This window comes from Perna viridis, chromosome 5 (assembly GCF_037379345.1).
Source record: "Perna viridis isolate PV_CMFRI_1.1 ecotype Kerala chromosome 5, ASM3737934v1, whole genome shotgun sequence".
Classification (NCBI taxonomy): Eukaryota; Metazoa; Mollusca; class Bivalvia; order Mytilida; family Mytilidae; genus Perna; species Perna viridis.
The window spans coordinates 42,332,107-42,348,960 of NC_142449.1; the positions used below are offsets into that span (position 1 = coordinate 42,332,107).

Genomic DNA, 16,854 nt, shown 5'->3' on the forward strand with positions numbered 1-16,854 from the left:
GCAGCCCGAATAGCACATAGACACTATAGACGGGTCACCCTGTGTCACTACGGAAGAGTTGTATATTTTAGACAACTTGATGGCTTTCTACCATGAAACGCTAATTAAACCGACTACTGTGTCCAGGCGCGAATTGATAGGGGGCCCAGCGAACCCCCTTCCACCAAAATTGACCCAAGTCCGTAATCAACGATCGTGAGGCACTTGAATGCCTTTCCTCACTACATGAGAAATATGTTATCGTCAATGCGGACAAAGCTTCAAAAAACATTGTATTTGTTTGTAAAGCGCATTACTTCAAATGCTTTATTAAGGAATTGGGCATTGATAGTAACTTCCCAGGTAATGCCACATGCAAACGTACTGCTTTTGACAAAGATGAAATCCTAAACAATCATAAGTTCTTCATGTCTTTTCTCAACATCAAAGCAAAATGTGAGGACTTACCTAAGTATTTGTATTAAAAACCCAAACTTCATAAGAATCCATACAAAGAAAGGTATATAGCAAGATCTTCATCTTGCTCCACGAATTAAGGAGATGTCAATTCATCTTACAAAGATATTGTCCGCAGTGAATGATGGGCAGCAAGCTTGTTGCAATACCATGTACTCTCGTAGTAAGGGGCGCCGAATGGGTTTTGATCTTTTGTAATCAAAATCAATTTTGTGTACACAAATTGAATTCCGTCACAACAAAATCATTTTTGTCGTACCAAACAACGTTACACAGACTTGTTTTATGATCACTTCAATTTTGTAATGACGAATTTTATTTTATGAGACAAAATTCAATTCTGTGAGACAAAATTCAATTATGTGTCACAAAAGTCAATTCTGTGTCACAAAATTCAATTCTGTGAGACGAAATTCAATTTCTGATTAATAGGTCGGGTAAAAGCATTTTATAATTGAGCTAGAGGATGTCAGGAATTATCACGTGATTCACCTGGGAAAATCCCAATAAATGAAAAGTAGAAAAATCGCGTAGCTTAAAACCTCTTTTATCAAAACAAACCTCATAAAAAAACGTATAATAGCAATTTTAGTCATTTCAAAACAGTTTTAATGTAGAAAGCAACTTAAAAGATTGTTTTTAATTTCACTTAAAACGGCCTTAACCGTCCTGCGTAGCTCGAGGAAATCGGAAACCAGCGTGTGCGAGACCCGCGGTTACTATGTCCAATGAGAAACCTTCTTACAAAATCGTGATGAGAGAAATTACTTGCATATTCAAAGGATTTTGTAAACTAATTTGCATACAAAATTGACTCTCACAAAATCTACTTTTGTGACACAAAATTGAAAACTTGTAGTATGTTGTAAATTTTGTTAATCTGAATTCATTTTTGTTGAACAAAATTTTGTCTGTACAAAATTGAATTTTGAGTACAAAACCACCCCGTACGTAGTGCATCCGTGCAGGTCCGGGTGTCAAAATAATAGGCCTGCAGCAGCGCTAAGCTTGTCGTAAAAGGCGACTAAATAGTGCTCAGAACCTTAGCCGGGGGCTAGGACGCTCTGCCCACAGAGCAACTGGGTTGTGTGCCCCAGGTGGTGGAATGGGGGTACCGCTGGTGTGTTACATGCTGGGGTTGTCAGGCTATAATACGGAAAACCTGACCGCAAACCATAGTGGTGCACCGTGTTGGGAAAGATGCCACGTTCCTCGCACGTTAAAGAACCCTACTGTGGTATTCTCCCGGAGTAGGAACCATAGGCTCCCCACAGAGGCTAAATTGCCGGAACCTACCCACCTCTCCCTGTTTCCAGTGGCAATCAAAATTTGTCGACCCCATTATCCTTGTGTTCCATCCCATTTTTCATGTCATCATCATTTCATGTTCATTTTACATCCACTTCATGTTCATCGTCTGAATATAGCTGAAATATTGATGCTCGGACGTTAAATCCCAACAATCAATCAATCAACCGTACGTAGTGGCATTAATCATATGTAGATACTTTAAAATTCTCAAGATTTACTTCAAAACCTAAAATCTTTTCGCAGCTTTTCGGATATTAGTTCTCTCCAAACTTTTGACTTCTCAACTCTTTACAGTACGTTACCACATGATATATTAATATCCCATTTGAAACGACTTATTCTTATGCTGTTTCAAATAATTACGTTGTTCTTGGTTACAATTCCGTATATTTTTTCCACATATTACACATCGCAGATGGGCAAAGTGTGCTACACAGATAAGCAGATTTGCGATATGCTTGATTTCCTCATTGATAACATATTTGTCACATTTGGAGGAGCTATTATTCAACAAGAGGTTGGTATTCTAATTGGCACTGACTGTACTCCTCTCCTATCCGATTTGTTTTTATGTTCATACGAGACTGAATTCTTCAGGATCTTATAAAGAATTAAAAAAAATAATAGATGCTAAACCCTTTAACTTTATATACAGATATTTTGATGATGAATTATTCATCAACAACCCTTCTTTTGGTAAATGGTTACCGTCAATATATCTACCAGAGCTCGAGTTAAATGAGACTACAAAAACCGGCTTGTTCTGCATCTTTTTTGGACATACATCTCGAATTTGACAACAGTGGTTATCTCAGCATTAAAATTTATGATCAAAGAGACGACTTTGATTTTAATATCATAAATTGTCCCTACCTCTGCAGCAATATCCCTTTATATCGTATATTTAGATAAAAATATAACTTTTTTGTATATGCATTGTAGGTGTTTGTTTAAACCCTATATTATCTAGCCTATATCGCATACTCTATATCACACCTCCAGAACTATATCGCATACTCTATATCTCACCTTCAGACCTATATCGCATACCCTATATCACACCTCCAGACCTATATCGCATACCCTATATCACACCCTAGACCTATACTGCATACCTTATATCACAACCCTTCACAGGCTATATTTATACTTGAATTATGGTTAAAATATATGATATAATGAACATGGCATGTTAAAATCTGTATCACATGCTGTATCAACCCTCGACCTATATCACCAGGCGGATCGGTGGCCCTTGTGGTGATATAGGAGTCTCAGGTTGATACACAGCACGTGATACAGATTTTGACCTGCTGCATATGGTGTTTATTTTTCACAATTGATTCGCTACGCTAGAGCAAGTACTAACTACTACGATTTCCTTGAACGCCATAAACATCTGTGTAACAGACTTCTGAATCAGGGGTATGAGGAAATGCGTCTTAAAAGGTCTCTTGCCGGATTCCTTTTAGATATCATGCAGTTATTGGTTGAAAAATATTCAGGTTTTTTTTCTTAAAAAAAAGCGTAATGATTGTTTTTTTTGTTGTTTTTTTGGGGGGAAATTGTTGTGCTGATGTACGTGATAGCTGATTTAACAATTATGATAATAGCATGCAAATACCTCTTAATCACCAATGGTATATTCACGCCGTAATGGCAGAAGGAGGTTTAAGGCGGTGTAAAACCTAGATTTAACCCACCATTTCGTTTGAAATGTATGTACCATGTTTAGTTTACAACAATTTTATTTGATAACTTTACAAAAGGGAAAGAACACAAGTCATGTGCCAAGTCAGGACCATTGCGGTACCAGCTACCCCGGAGGTGTAATATATATTTTTGCCTGCTTTATTTTGGACTTGATTATGAATTGGATTAATGTTCGGTAATTTTGTTGTTACCCTTACTTACCAATATGTACAGATCTCTCACGGTCGATGTCGGTGGGTTAGTAGAACCAACTGTTGGAGCCCAGCCTTTGGGATACCTGGCCAAGTATGTCCTACTACTAGCGGTTGGGCTGCTGTCTTGGTATTCTTTTATTGGTTTATTGGTTATCCATACGAACGTAGCCTCAATCTAAGAGATAAAAAATTTCAACACAATACCTATATCACTTAGAAAATGTACCCCCAAAATACGTGGTTAAAACATTTAATTAACCCCTAGAAGTTGGTTCAGAACACGTGATTATAAAACCAGCAATTCATATTTGATCCTTTGAAATCATGGGAAATCCTTGATTCTCTTGACAAAAATTATCATCAGTTTAAACCAGGACTTTATATTACTAATGAGATTCGTAAGTGTTCTGTAGTCCCTGTTTAAAGCATGCAAAATCAGTGTCTTGTGAATAAATATGACAAAAGCATGTGTTAGATATTAAATGCCCCAAAATAATGGAGCCCATATAATCCCTTCATTTTTTTCAATCTGTATTGCTGAAAAAAAGTGAGGGAATTCAGGGTGTGCAATATGAAGTCCATGAGAAAATATATCGGTCACGAGAAATTACATTACACTTTCCGGGTTCATTCGACATTGAGTCTAAAATTATTTTTTAAATAATAATTTTATATATACAATGTAAAAAAATATGAAGTTTTTCTAAAGACACAAGTATTGTGTTTGGTGAATAAAGGCCACATGTTTGTTTGTAAAATAATAATAAGCGCATTTTACTTATTAAACTTCAAACAATAACCAAAAATAATAGTATGACAAAATAAAACAAAAAGTACACACATTACTTTAAGAAAGTGTATAATTATGGGTTTAAACACTTCTTTTGACGAGGAATTATATATAAAAATTCTTTATACTTATGTATATTCCTGTGAAAGCTTATTGCGCCGTTCTGTGTAATTTATACAGAAAATTTGTTCGTTGCTGTACTCATTTTTTTCTATTTCATTGGTTTCAAGCCAGATTGTAATCCAAACGCTTCTTTGACATTGATTTGCCGGTTCAGTGCGGGACAGTAAAATTTACTCAGCAACATGACAGCCCGATATGATAGAGCAATTACAGTTTTCTCGCCCGATGGGCACTTGTTTCAAGTCGAATATGCACAAGAAGCTGTCAAGAAAGGATCGTTAGCGGTAAAATTATTTTATCATGTTGCAAACGTACTATATCATGCATGGCATTCACAAATTCTCGAATACATTCTATGCCATTTTGCATCGTCATTGTTGTGATATTTCTTCTTCATTGGATTTTATTGTTCGCAGAACTGTTCGAATAGTTTAGGTGAAAGATTTTTTAGATTCCTTGTTTCCTATTACTCTCTCTCCTTTGCAGTATCACCTATATATGAGACGGATGGAGCCTTAGCCCCGATAATAATGTTATCATTACAGTAATGACTTATATTATTGCTTTTAATACAGTATACTCAAGGACATTTGTTTCTCTAACATTCAAGTCTTAAAGTTTTAAATGTGTGTATTTGGTTAAACATTGTCACTCCAATTTTTTCTTGGTGAAATTTGAGTGTTAAACCCACCCAGCTGGGACATTGTATATTCTGGTTGTTTATTGTATATGCAGAATCACTGTAGAATTCACCATGCACAGTGAAGTTAATCTCATTGATCTCTATCGACAATACTGACACTGATATTGTTCTCGAGGATCTGAGCTCCCAGGTCCATGACCTCCTAAATTCATTGGGGACCCCTGAAAAATCACAACTGAAGTCCAGAGCACTTGTGAAAATTCTCAATCCAGTTGCTGAAGTCTACACTAGTAATACAAATTAATCGTTGAATCCATGCCGTCTAGACAATTAAACAGGGGTTTCGACAGTTAGCATGTGGAATTAACAATTGACAAATATAAGGCCAAATGAAAAAATACATGTGTTTCCGGTTTCCCGACCAACCCTATTTTTTCAAGGGGATTTGCAGACCTAGCATTTTTTTGGGCAAAAATTGGAAATTCTGGAGTTAAGCGGATCTTGTTCTGGCATTTTTATTCGTGGATCGCACTGGGCTTCGCCAATATTTACCTGTATAATCAAGTCGTTATGTTACATTCCCTACAATTACTAGTTGGCATTGAAACGGATACAGAGGAGGGTTACACCAATGTTACAATTTGCGATTTTTATTAGATCTGGTGACTAAAAGTAACCTGTTGGCAATTTTCTCTGCGCCTAGGTTTTGTATATTAAAAATAAAACCGACAGAAAGTTTGACAGCAACGGATATTCTCTCTAATTAAACAATTGTGTTGACACCTGATCAGAGTTGAATGACCATAACCAATTTACAACTGAAACCAATCAAATGTAATTAGACCAGGTGATCGTGAATCAAACAGATGTAAATATATTACTGAGCCAATCAAAACTAATGATCTGGTCAAAGGTAAACACAATCATGACCATGTGCACATGCCTACATACAGACTTCACAGCCCTTTTAAACCATAAGATACAATCAGAATCAGATTTACCTTGTAACAGAATAAATTAAATACAATTAACAATGATTATCCCATCAGGAAGTGTCTAAAACACTTCGAAATGCCAGAAACAAATAGAATAGGAATTCCCGAAATGTAATTAAAGAAATACTGATGGCAATAAGTAATTATGATTATAAAATCAAGTAGGAGTACAAGGGATAATATAAATGGAACATAATTAATGGTCCATAGTAGTTTGCTAGAAATTTTATCACTTGAAAAAAGAATCCAGTTTGTTAAAAATTTATAGATAAAAATCATATCATAATTTTAAATAAATTTAATTAGACCATAAAGTATAAGGGTCAACATGTCTATATTTGCATAGTAATACATAGTCCTTGATAGAAATAAACCACCTGTTTTTGGGGTAGTACTTTATTATTTTGCATATAAAAAGTGACTAATGGTTTTAGATCCTGACTAAGACTAGAGCTAAAAACCTGTTATATACATGCATCAAGAGTGAAACTTGGGTACATAAATGAAGGGGTTATTTTGTTGAATTTACAAAGATAACTCATCAGTGGACTAACTAAGTGTCATATCTCCAAAAATACAATAATTTATTTTGGCACTCATTTTGGCTATAATTTTTTAAAATAAGCAGCTGGCAAATTTTCTCAGGATAGAAATTTGGAAGCCAGAGCACCCCCTATAATATTGCCCAACATGGCAGGGTACATGTTGCAGGCCGCATCCAATCTACATGTTACAAGTCTATTGGCATTAAAATTCCTTAAATATAACCACATGGATAAGAGAAAAGAAATCATGGTTATAGATTAAAACTGCTGGTTTACACTGTGTATCACATACATCAACAGATGGTATTGGCTAAGTGGAATTTGGGTGTTAAACGCTGACTGTGTCAATGTAACACCTGAGTTTCACTCAAGTCAGACTAATGTTTTCCCCAGAAATTTGTGAAGGCATGGTTACTTCAGTAATTTAAACTGTCACAGAGGGTTTCATTGAGGGCACCCCACCTTGACACTAGGGCAATTTATTTACTGAATTCTACAATAGACATCCTTCACCCTTGTGTGGTATTGTAAAAGTATCATAAATAGGTGTCAACTTAACAGGAGTACATGTTAACATGCAAATAAGTTAATTAAATTAATCTTATAACTTGAAAGTTGGGTTTTGCTACCTGGGAGCACATTGTAAAATTCATGATGAAGGCAGCTTGATGCTTGAAGAAGGGTATGGTGCAGCACCATGCTTAAATTGGTCTAGGGAAACCTCTACAGACTTAAGTGTTAGAGAACCATTCCACTCTAAGTGTAGTGTAGTATAGTCCAGATAATCATGATGTTCACTGAGGCATTTTTTTTTATCTGACATTTATATCAAAGGGAGGCGACCAAGCAAAATAAAAAATTTGTCGTCCTACATGTAGATGGCATGATTATTTGAACTAGCTTTAAATCAGATGTTTTTGTCACAGCCATAGGCAGGTCACCAATTAAAATTAACCTTTTAAGGTGGCATTACTATTTTGACTTGTGATGCCTTCGTCCAGATAATCAAGACATTCCCTGTAAAGCATTTTTTAAATCAAGTGAATTAAACCTCCACTATACAACTCACCCAAGGCAAGTAAAATTTGTGTTTGGCTAGTGGATAGTTTTAATTATTTTGGAATTCACAAATTTCATAATAAATAATGTGCATATAGGATTTTCAATTATTTCACTGAAGTAATTTTTTGGGGTTTGGGTTGACTAAATCTCATGTATTCAAAATTCTATATAATGTGATTTATAGTCATTAGATGCAGTCATGAAAGAATAATGTTCATTGTATGGATACGTGTATGAAGAATTGATAAATTTAGTTGTTATGAATTTTTTCTTCTATCTGATAGTTATGATTCAATGTTCACATGAATTCTGCAGGTTGGTGTCAGAGGTAAAAATATAGTTGTTCTTGGTGTAGAAAAGAAAGCTGTTGCCAAGCTTCAGGAAGATAGAACTGTCAGAAAAATTGCATTGTTAGATGATCATGTTGCACTGGCTTTTGCAGGTACATGTATAAAGTTAATGTCAGGGATTGAATTTCAGAATTTTTTCCACTAGCTAAAATTAGCAAGTACTGAAAATTTACACTTTCTGAATTTAAGTTTTTTTGGGTTATTTCTGGACTTTACCTATATGACATATAGTATTCCACTTGAAATTTTAGCAAGTGGAAATAATTCCTACTAGCAAATTTGAATTTCAACTTGCATTTAGCAAGTATTTCCCCTTAAAGTGGATCACTGAATGTTGAAGTTCAGAAGGCAGTGATAGGCAAAGGAAAATAATAATAAATTGTGTGTTATCAATTTCATTTCCAAAAATTAGGCAGGATAGGTACAGTATAGAAAGAGACGTACTGTGACTGATCACTGACATGATGCACCACTTTTAGAGTGGCAATAAATATCTTTTCAACCTTTGAAGATATTTTCATATTTTTTTCTGCATTTGAAGCCCTAAACTTGACCCCTCACAATACTGGTTTTAGTTTAAGCCCTATTTTTAAACAAACCTTGTTTTTATATCTTTTGTATTTTATACCAATGCTGTTTATTTGGACGTTGAACAGTAAAACATATGCATCAACATGTCATTTAAACATATTTTTCAGGATTGACAGCTGATGCCAGAATCCTTATTAACAGAGCTAGAGTTGAATGTCAGAGTCATAAACTGACAGTTGAGGATCCAGTGACATTGGAATACATAACTAGACACATAGCCCAATTGAAACAGGTTGGCAGTGCATAACTAGATACATAGCCCTATTGAAATAGGTTTGAAATTGCGTAATTAGATACATAGCTAAATTGAAATAAGTTGGCAATACAGAACTAGATACCTAGCCCATTTAGAATGGTTGGCAATATATGACTAGGTACATATCCAAATTATTTTGATAAGCAGATGTATTGGTATAGAATCTTGCAAACCATTCAGTGTTAAAAATCTTTTCTACATTTGAGATCATTTAATTTTCAAATTTAAGAACAAGGCATGTGGAGCCTTTTTGAAAAATTAAAAAAATAAACATCAAGGGTGTAGAAATGTTGTCACTTGTGTGGTGTAAGATTCCATTTCTTGAATTATTTTATATCTGTGTATGTACCTATCTTTGTAACATTTTAAAATATGTGCCCTTTTGTTAAGTAGTGGGATACCCATCTCTTTTCCATTACTGCTTTTACACCACTGAATGGAATTAATGAAACTTTCACAGAAGCCTTATAATATATTCCCATTTTGCCTCTCCTATTTTGATTCAAATCAGTTTGGAAATCAGACTGTACTTGGTGTCAAACGGGAGAAAAGGGGTATCAATGTAGGGAGCCTTGTTCTCATTTTTTAGCTCACCGGGCCGAAGGCCATGTGAGCTATTGCATTCACTTGGCATCCATCGTCATCCGTCGTCGTCTTTAACAATTTTTCAAAACTTTTCTACTCTGAAACTACAGGACCAATTTGAACCAAACTTGGTATGAATGTTTCTTGAGGTATCCTTCATAGAATTGTGTGGGGATTTTTGGTCTGTCAAAAAATATGGCTGCTGTTACTAAAAATAGAACATAGGGGTCAGACAGTACTTTTTCACATATATCTCCACAACCGTTAGGTTTAGCCAAATTCTGACTGGGTTAAAGTATTCAGCATGATGAGATCTATCTGCTGTCAAATTTTCATTTAATCTATTAAGCCATGTTGAAGTTATTGCCCTTTTTCAACGTTTTTTGCTGTTTCTAATGTTATTTCTTTCAAGATTCTTCTCCTCTGACACCACTTGACTAATTAGAACCAAACTTGGTTTGAATGTTTCTTGGGGTATCATGCATAGAACTGTTGTGAGGATTTTTGATCCATTGAAAAACATGGCCACTGTTACTAAAAATAGAACATAGGGGTCAGACAGTAGTTTTCCACATTTATCTCCAAAACCTTAGGTTTAGCGGAATTCTGATGGGGTAAAAGTGTTCAGCATGATGAGATCTATCTGTGGTCAAAATTTGGTGAAAATCTGTTTACCCATGTTGGAGTTACTGCCCTTTTTGGATATTTTTTGCTGTTTTTAATGTTATTATTTTTTAAAAAATCTTCTCCTCAGAAACTGCTCAACAGAATTCAATGAAAGTTGGTATTTTTGTTTTAAAGAGCATCTTAAACAAAATGATCGTTTGGATTTTTTATCTGTTATAAAGCATGGCCGCTGTTACTAAAAATTGAACAATGGGGTCAGACAGCAGATTTTTGCATATATCTCCAAAACGGTTAGGTTTAACCAAAATCTGACATGGGGTAAAATTATTCAGCATGAAGAGATCTATCTGTGGTCAGATTTCGTTGACCCATGACAGAGTTGTTGCCCTTTTTGGATGTTTTTTTTCTGTTTATGATGTTATTACTTTAAAAAATCTTCTCCTTAGAAACTGCTCTACAGAATTCAATGAAAGTTGACACTTTTGTTTTATTGGGTATCCTTAACGAAATGACAGATTTTTGATTGCTGAAAAAACATGGCTACCATTTCTAAAAATAGAACAATGGGATCAGACAGCAGTTTTTTGCAAACATCTCCAAATCTGTTAGGTTTAGCCAATAGCTTTTAATTGCTGAAATAATCCTTATTGTAAGGCTTACAAATGTGTCCAATGAATCAAATGGAGTCAAAATTGTCTGACAACTCCTTGTTAGAATTATTGCCCTTAAAAAGCAAAAATTTAACCTGGTGAGCGATTCTTGTGTAGTATTTATTATGTTCTTAAATAATGAGTTGACACATTTGTACATGAAAACCTTTCTTAACAGAAATATACACAAAGTAATGGAAGGCGACCATTTGGTCTATCTGCACTGATCATTGGTTTCGACTATGATGGAACACCTAGACTTTATCAGACAGACCCCTCAGGAACATACCATGAATGGAAAGTAAGTGACACATTTAAGTGTAAATATTTGCAAGAATCAGGTAATATAGGAAAAAACAAAAACATGCATGTAAAAACCCACTGATCTGATAATATAATTTCACTCAAGTATGCTTTTGCCATTTGAAAAGACCATTATTTTATCTCTGCATCACAGGATTTGCTCAGAAATTTTTCAATAAAATGTTACAAAAATTATGTTTTTTACAGAGTTATCTGCCCTTGAAATGTTCATTTTCAGTGCATTTCATTGAAATATAAAGAATTTATCTAAATGATCTGGAACATCTTGTTTTTCCTTGATTCTGATGGTGCAAATAGTCAAATAAACTTTCTAAAGGGTGGTTATTTCATACAGTGTTTCACCCTTTGCTTGATACTTAAAAAATGCCATTTTCTTGAATTAAAGTTGTGAATTTTTGTTTTCATTCACATTCTGCACTCCTCTTACTTGTATGTGCATGTTGCAGTAGAACTCTTCACTTGCACTGTTATTATAGGAATAATATTATGCCCAGTTTACAATTGAAAAGTAAAGGGAAATTTTCAATGTACAAAGCTAGGGTTTATTCATTTATACCAAATTCTGACCCTATTATTTAGTGAAAATTTGTTTGGACTGACTGAAAAGACTTATTGTTAAACTTTAGTGTTGAAAAAAAAAATGACTGAACCCGGCCAAAATAAGATTATGAGCTTTTACGGGTCTAGGACGTAAGCCCCCTGGATAAAAGCCCCCCACCTCCATCTTATAATGCGCTTACGTTTTTATTTTTGTTTGTTTAGTTATTTTTATTTTGTGTATTTTTTTTATTTTTGTTTTGTTGTGACTGTTCCTTTTATATTGGTATTGCATTTTATTTGTGTTTGTCTTTTTTTGTGTAATTTTTAATTCTGTTTAGTGTATTTAGGAAGTTTTTATTTGAATTAAAATGGTTCAATTTCTGTAGGAAATAGGATGTTCGTGAAGTATGCACATATTTACTTATATATTATGTAATGTCCATGTTGATTTGACCAAGTTTATTTTCAGAGCTGAATTGGATATAAACCTAACAAACCTAACAAACCTAACATCCCTAACATCGTCAATTTGTAAAATATTTGGCCATTGTTTACTCCATGCCATTCATAGAATTTTGTTAAATATCTAGTATTTCTATTTGGTGAAGGCAATGCTATATAAGTAGGCACCACCTTTCTCTTTGACCAGTATGTTTATATAAATGTAGTTATAAGAGCTTTCACTGTAAGTGACTAATTGTTTTATTTACACAAGTGGAAGTCTGAAATAGAGATCATTCAATATTCATATTTCTTTGATTACAAGATTAGTGTTAAAATGTCTGAAATGAAATATATGTGTTTTGAACTCCAAATGCATTTCAACTTAATAAAGATTCTGGCATATTCATTATATTTCTTTTCTTCCAAACTAAATTTATGAAGAAAGTGAAAAAGGACAACATTGATTACAAAGTGCCATTCTCTTGAATTAAAGTTGTGAATTTTTGTTTTCATTCACATTCTGCACTCCTCTTACTTGTATGTGCATGTTGCAGTAGAACTCTTCACTTGCACTGTTATTAAAGGAATAACTTTTATTACCTGAAACAAGATAGATATTTAGTTCAGAATTTGTGGATGTCAAAATTTTTTGTGTATACATGTATGTTGAGACATTGTTGTGTACATCAGTAGGAGATCTTTGTTGATGGTTTAATCAACAAGCAGTTGATTTTTTGCTAAGTGTCGTAAATGCAGGGAGTTGATTTTTATGCGGCTTCATGTATTTCCACATTTTCAAATCCATATTGTACCATTTCAATTTTTTTCTTTTATTGTTTATTTACTTCTTATTTTGCTATTTTGACCAAATTTTGGAATGTGACTGTCACATCATCAACCTTTTTTTGCTGATTTATTCCTTAAATTTTAGTACTAAAATTAAATTATAAGAAATGACTGTTATATATTTGGAACTTCTGTGCCTGTGGTGCACACTTGAAAATAATCTGCTACACAGATTATTTTGTGTGCACTATGTGATTGAGGTTATTTCATCATAGACTGAAAAAATATAACATTCATTCCTTAAATACAACACATTTTACACTTTCAAATTTTTTTGTGAAATCAACTGCTGATTGTTATCTTCCTTGGTTTAGTTTCTTAACCACCACAGTTTTTCATTTCAGGCTAATGCAATAGGCAGAAGTGCAAAAACAGTACGAGAGTTCTTAGAGAAACATTACACAGAAGAAGTTTCTGGTAATGATAAAGAATGCATCAAATTAGCATTGAAAGCTCTAATGGAGGTGGTGCAGTCAGGAGGTAAAAATGTCGAGTTGGCTGTGATGAGAGAAAAAGAGCCTTTAAAGGTGAATGTTTATATTACTAAAAAAAGTTTTCTTTATACTTAGTAGACTTTTACATCTGGGGATTATGCCACTAAAAAAACCCATTAAAAATACAGTTGAAGAAACAAAAAATATTTTTTTAAAAATGGTAGATTTATAGTTTGAATATCCTTAGACATTTTATGTGCAAAATAAAGAATTCTGCTTTAAACATTTTTCTGTTACTCCAAAGAAGACAGTACACCTAGATTCAAATGTACAGTTCTTGCTGACCTATTCTTTCACTCTTATGAGGATGACTTTATAGCTGATCTGATCCAAAAGAAGGAACTTAAGCTAGATTCTTTATTCTCATAAATGACATATTATCATTAAACAATTCTAGTTTCGAGGATTTGATACATTGCATCTAAGATAAAAGATACTATAGACACTGCAACTACATTGCATCTAAGATAAAATATACTATAGACACTGCAACATCAGCCTCATAATTATATTGACCTACACTTAGTGATCGATGGTTAAAGAAAACTATTGACCAAACTATGTGACAAATGCGATGACTTTTCATTCCTTTCATCTGTGGCAACATCCTTTCAGCAACTGCGTATGGAGTTTTCATATCGCAACACATATGTTGTACCAGAGCTTGCTGTAGCTACCCAGACATTTTGTATCGCACTAGACTTTTTACAATTAGGCTTCTAGAACTGGGTTATGTTGCTACAAGATTGAAGTCATCACTACAGAAGTTTTAGTGTCGTCATCATGAACATATGGATTGTTAGGGTGTATCCATCTGCACCATGAAAACTGATTTGTTTAACATGTCTTAGTTTTCCTTCCTCTTTTGTCTACCCTGGACTTTTCAACTCGGCGGATGTTTCTAGAAAAGCAGAGGACGCCTACCCTACTGCTGCACCTGGTCCATGCTCACAGTTTTTAGTCAAATTCAAGTTGCTCATTTACTTTTGTTATTTTGTATGTATTATTTTGATTATTTTATGTTCTTTGTTGTGTTTGTCTCTCTGATTTTTGTCCCTGGATTACATTCTTTTAATTTCTACTATAATCTTGGTTCCCTTGATTACTCTTTATCTTTATAAGAAGAGTCCTCTCATAGCTTAAGATATAGTTATTTCCATATTATCTAATTAGCTATCTGTTATAAGGTCTAGGAATACTGAAAGGATAGTTCATATATTAATTGAAACAAACTGATAATCTTGTTCTTGTTTTCTAGATGCTAGAATTAGATGAGATTGAGAAATATATAGGAGAGATAGAAAAAGAGAAAGAAGAAGAGGCCGAGAAGAAAAAACAAAAGAAACAATGATATTGATAGTGCTATAGACATGTTTTACATCTTTGTTCATTCTCTCATTGTTATCATAACATTAAATTAAGAATTTGTAATTACGTCTTGATTGACAACTTTTTTTTACATGTATCTTTTGATCTGGGTATTATGGTATACCATCCATCTGCAGAAACTCAAGTAAAAGTGTATGAAATCTCTATTAAATTATAAGACATAGTTTTATGCCACAAAAGGAAAGTTTTGATGAATTTGACAGGTTATGCCCCTAACCTTTTAAGGAAGGCAAAAAAAAAGGTAAAAAAATAAGTATTTTTTTTCAACTATGTATTTTTAAATTTCTTTGGTCTAACTACAAATTCTAAGTTCTTTGATCAATCTTTTCCTTGCTTGTCTCTTATATATGTAGATACTGTCTCCTGTGTCTGTTCTGAGCTGTTTCAATTTTGAGTGTTGCGTTCATAATTGTCTGAACTGTTCAGTGTTTGACTTCTGTGGTCATATTAATCTGCAATAAGAGACACTTTCTTTTATGTTAGTCTCACAGTGGTCAGCACTATAAGGTCATTAACTTTAAAAGTATTGGAGAATGTACACAAATCATAAAAAATCGTTTAGCAGTTGACAAGTAAAAGCAGTTGTAGACATGAAATTGGTACCTTCAATATCAGTTGTGAATGGAAAAGTTCATGTTGCACTAATGGAAATGCTAGAATTCAATCAGTTCAAAAAGGACCTGGGCCAACTTTGCCGTTCATTTGTTTTTTTTGGCTGATTGAGGAATTCCTTGACAATAGGTGTTACAACATGAAATCATGAAAATGCGAACTGTCTATTGACAAAATAGGAGAAAATAGTTCCTGAAGTTGATAAATGCCATTATTGTAATGATAATTTGACCAAAACCATTAAATGAAAATAAAAAAAACAATTGGGGTTAAACAAAAAACCTTTACCACACATTATAATGTTGGTACAACTATCAGATGAATGGGCTAGGGACGCTACAATTTATTTGTGTCTAATGAGCTATATAAGGTATCAATGCATAATTGTTTGGTGTTTTTAACTAAAAAAGTTGCATTTTCATCCAAAAGCACATCATCAACCATATTACAATATCAGAAGACATGTTCTTTAATCACAGAACTCAAAATCTTACACTATAATTGTTGTGAAGGTGCTACTTTGAAAATACCTGACTGAAAGTGTCCAATTTAGAGCAAATAGGTCAAAAGTGTATTTTCAACAATTTTTGTTACGATTTTTGTACTTATCAAAAATCGGATTTTTCACGAATTTGCATTTGTAGTAACACTTAAGTGTTTTTTCTACAGATCTCAATTAAAAGTTTGTTTTTTGAATGTTTTGATATTGGCCCTACTGGTGGTCAGAATCCTAGAGAAAATGGTCCAGGTCCTATTAAAAAGCAGTTGCGCAAAGGCATTGCCTGTCTGTGTGTTTGACTTACTACTAGAATTTGATATCTTTAAAAATCTGACAATAACTACTTACCGGTATTCCGTATGGTAGATTTTCCTTATACACAATTAACTGTAGAGATTTTGTATCAAGCTTTTCGATAGCTTACAAATTATTGAGGTACTCTTGCTCGGTGAATCACTTTGTACTTCTTACAGAAAGCTTTTTAGTTTAATAGAAAACTTTTGCCTTTTTATCTGTCCTTGCAGTGCATTTCAACGTTATGAATCTGTCTAAACATACAATGATGTGACAAATGTACTCCTTTGTTTTTGCAGTAGAAATAATTGAAACAAATCATACTTTTTGCTGACTATGTTTCACACACTGCCTTATAATTACAAAATCTAGAACTTCAAATCTAGACTTCAATTGAACTAATGGATCAAAGTTGTCCGCCTAACAGCCAAAAAGATTTTGAAATCTCAAGTTTTTTTTTTTTTTGGATATACCATGTTCACTGAACGGCCTTGCAATTTGATTCAATTATAAACGGCACC

The 16,854-nt window shown here is 33.7% G+C and overlaps 1 protein-coding gene across 1 annotated transcript; it reads left to right on the forward strand.

Annotated features, from left to right (window-relative positions):
* The first annotated feature begins 4,712 nt into the window (after nt 1–4,712).
* On the forward strand, nt 4,713–14,970 carry LOC148617790 (proteasome subunit alpha type-7-like). The gene is made up of 6 exons (XM_088585349.1): nt 4,713–4,871; nt 8,148–8,274; nt 8,881–9,005; nt 11,070–11,192; nt 13,390–13,572; nt 14,798–14,970. The coding sequence occupies exons 1-6, from the start codon at nt 4,770–4,772 to the stop codon at nt 14,888–14,890; spliced, it is 753 nt and encodes a 250-aa protein (XP_088441475.1). The 5' UTR covers nt 4,713–4,769; the 3' UTR covers nt 14,891–14,970.
* The last annotated feature ends 1,884 nt before the right edge of the window (nt 14,971–16,854 follow it).